This window comes from Chenopodium album, chromosome 9 (assembly GCF_948465745.1).
Source record: "Chenopodium album chromosome 9, dcCheAlbu1.1, whole genome shotgun sequence".
Classification (NCBI taxonomy): Eukaryota; Viridiplantae; Streptophyta; class Magnoliopsida; order Caryophyllales; family Amaranthaceae; genus Chenopodium; species Chenopodium album.
In genome coordinates, this window is record NC_137842.1 from 40,508,109 (window position 1) to 40,511,212 (window position 3,104).

The 3,104-nt window shown below is 37.4% G+C and overlaps 1 protein-coding gene across 1 annotated transcript; it reads right to left on the reverse strand.

Moving 5' to 3' along the window:
* Window positions 1-617: 617 nt before the first annotated feature.
* Window positions 618-947, reverse strand: LOC145557633 (uncharacterized). The gene has a single exon (XM_081618809.1). It carries the CDS (start codon window positions 945-947, stop codon window positions 618-620), a length of 330 nt encoding a protein of 109 aa, XP_081474935.1.
* Window positions 948-3,104: the final 2,157 nt, after the last annotated feature.

The following is a 3,104-nucleotide window of genomic DNA, read 5'->3' on the forward strand; positions in this document are numbered from 1 at the left end:
GGAAGAGAAATGATAAAGTCAAGAACGGAAAGATTCAAATGCCCTTTTTTTCTTTTTCTTTCTTTCTTTTTTTTTTTTTTTTTTTTTTTTTTTTTTGCACTTGAACTTTCACGTAATAAGTGTAGGGTTTCCTTAGCACTATGGGCATTTGAAGCGTCGAATTAGGATCGAATGTCATCTTATGTAACATTGTGTTTTTAAAGTTTGAATTTCTCATTGGAATGAAGTTTTTCTTTAAAAGTCGACTCAATTATTGCTCTAAACTTTGACATTTTTTATTTGAAATTTAAAGTTTATGATCACGAGATCATGATTTAGAATATTTCATTTTATGAGCCCAATCATGTATTTTAACCGTAAATGCAGGTCCAAAGTTTAGACAATGACATTAAAGCCTAAATATACAATCGATATATCTAAAGGAGACGAGATTATAAAAATTGTAATTCGTATGCAACCCTTAGATTGATTGAATGCCATACATTGACGAGTAATTTCCCCTTTTATTTTATTTTTTTTTACCCGTATTGACTTGGGTATGGATACTAAGCGTAATACTTTTTGAGTTGATCAAGATTGGTGAAGTGGAGGAAAGTATCACCATTCATATCGACTAACTATACTGCCCCGCCAGGAGTGATGTGTTTAACCAAGAATGGTCCTGACCAATTTGGTTTAAATTTGCCCCGAGGATCATGAATAGGAGCACGGTTTTCTTTTAGCACCAAATCACCCTCCTGGATGTCTCTATCTCGAACTTTTTTGTTGAAGGCTCGAGCAATGCGTCGTTGGTAAAGTTGGGTATTGTGAAGAGCCTGTAACCTTCGTTCATTTGCTAAGGCAAGTTCATCATTCCGAAGTTTGAGCCATTGATCTTCAGAGATTTCACTTTCATTCATGACCCGTAAGGATTGAATTTCGATTTCTATGGGAAGGATGGGTTCCATCTCATACACCAAGGAGTAAGGAGTAGTTCCTGTTGGGGTTCGAATAGAGATTCTATACCCCTAAAGAGCATACAACAACTTGTCAGGCCATTCCCTTGTCTTTTCAGTCATTTTTGCGCTTATTGTCCGAATGGTCTTATTGGCTGCTTCAACTGCTCCGTTGGTTTGAGGGCGATAAGGAGAAGATTGATGATGTCTAACTTTATACTTTTCAAGAGTTTCTTTCAATTGCCCCTCGAATTGCGACCCATTGTCCGAAATCATTTCAAAAGGTACTCCATAGCGACAAATAATGTTGTTTATCACGAATTTCGAGACTTGTTTTGCACCTAATTTGGAAAATGATGCTGCTTCAATCCCTTTTGAAAAATAATCAATCTCTACTAAAATGTATTGATGCCCATTTGAAGCTTTTGGATGAATTTGTCCAATGATGTCGATGCCCCAACTTGAGAATGGCCACGGTGAAGTGAGATTATGTAGTGAGACGGGTGGCATATGGTTGAGATTTGCAAAGATATGACACTTCTTACAAGTCCTTACAAAGTGTATGCAATCTGTCTCCAAGGTGGTCCAATAATACCCGGCTCGCAAAATCTTACGAGCCAACATTCGTCCGTTCATATGTGGTCCGCTTTCTCCTCCATGGATTTCTCCCATGACCTTTCGGACTTGTTCACCATGAATACATAGTTGCAAGGTTCCATCAAAACCTTTATGATACAATTGATCTTTTAATATCACAAAGTGAGCGGCTAGCCTTCGAATTGCAAGTTGATCTTTTTTATGACTCCCTTCGGGATATTCCCGAGTGGCCAAGAAATTTTTTATGTCGCTATACCAAGTGTCCTCTTCGTCTCGTATAGTTAATGATGTGATCATTTCTTCATCCATGATCACTAGGGAACTTTTTTCTTCTACAGTTACAAACCGAACTTTAACGTTATCTTCCTAGGTTAAATTTACTGCCAGATTTGCTAGCGCGTCATTGAAACTATTTTGTTCTCGAGGGAGATGTTTGAAATCGATTTCCTCAGAGCAGGGGATAAGTTGTTGGAGATGGTCAGTCTACATTTGCAACCTTTCATCTCGAACCCTCCACACTCCAATTGTCTGAGATATAATGAGGTTTGAATCACCATACACTATAAGATTTCTTGCCCCTGCTGCTAAGGCTGCCTTTACACCGTAAATGCAAGCTTCATATTCAGCGGTGTTATTGGTTGTTGGAAAACTAAGTTTTATTGAAAAGGGAATATGAACTCCATGTGGATCAATAAGTAACACACCTGCACCATTCCCCCTTCTATTAGATGCTCCATCAAAGTACATCTTCCATTGTGATGTATTGATATTGAATAAATGTTCATCCAGAAAGTCATTATCGAATTCATCTCCTGATATAGGCCCATCAGCTAAAGCTTCAGATATGGCTCTCCCTTTAACAGATTTTTGACTAACACATTGAATATCGAATTCTGAGAGAATAGCATGCCATCTCGCAAATCTTTCACTCAGAATAGGTTTCTCAAAGATATATTTGATAGGGTCAAATCTTGAGATAAGGAATGTTGTATGAGCTTGTAGATAATGTTGGAGCTTTTTTCTCGCGTAGATTAGAGCGATGCATGCCCTTTCTAAGGAAGTATATCTGGTCTCATATTCGAAGAACTTTTTGCTTAGATAATAAATAGAAATTTCTTTCTTGGTACCTTCTTGATATTGCGCCAACAATCCACCCATGGCATTTTCTGTCACTGTAAGGTACAAGAGCAAAGGTTCCCCAGGCTTGGGTGGCATCAAAACTGGAGGATTAGAAAGATAATTTTTCATTGAATCAAATGAAGCTTGACACTCATCATTCCACTTTTTTGGCACATTTTTCCGAAGAAGTTTGAAGATTGGTTCACATCTAGTTGTAAGTTGTGATATGAACCTGATGATGTACTGAATTCTTCCCAAAATACCTCTTATTTCTTTTTCATTCTTTGGAGGAGGCAAATCCTTAATGGCCTTAACCTTATCTGAATCAACCCTGATTCCTTCTCGACTTACAATAAATCCTAGAAGTTTTTCGGAAGTTACCCTAAACACACATTTCTGGGAGTTTAATCTTAAGTTATATTTTCGAATTCTATCAAAGAAAGACTTTAATGC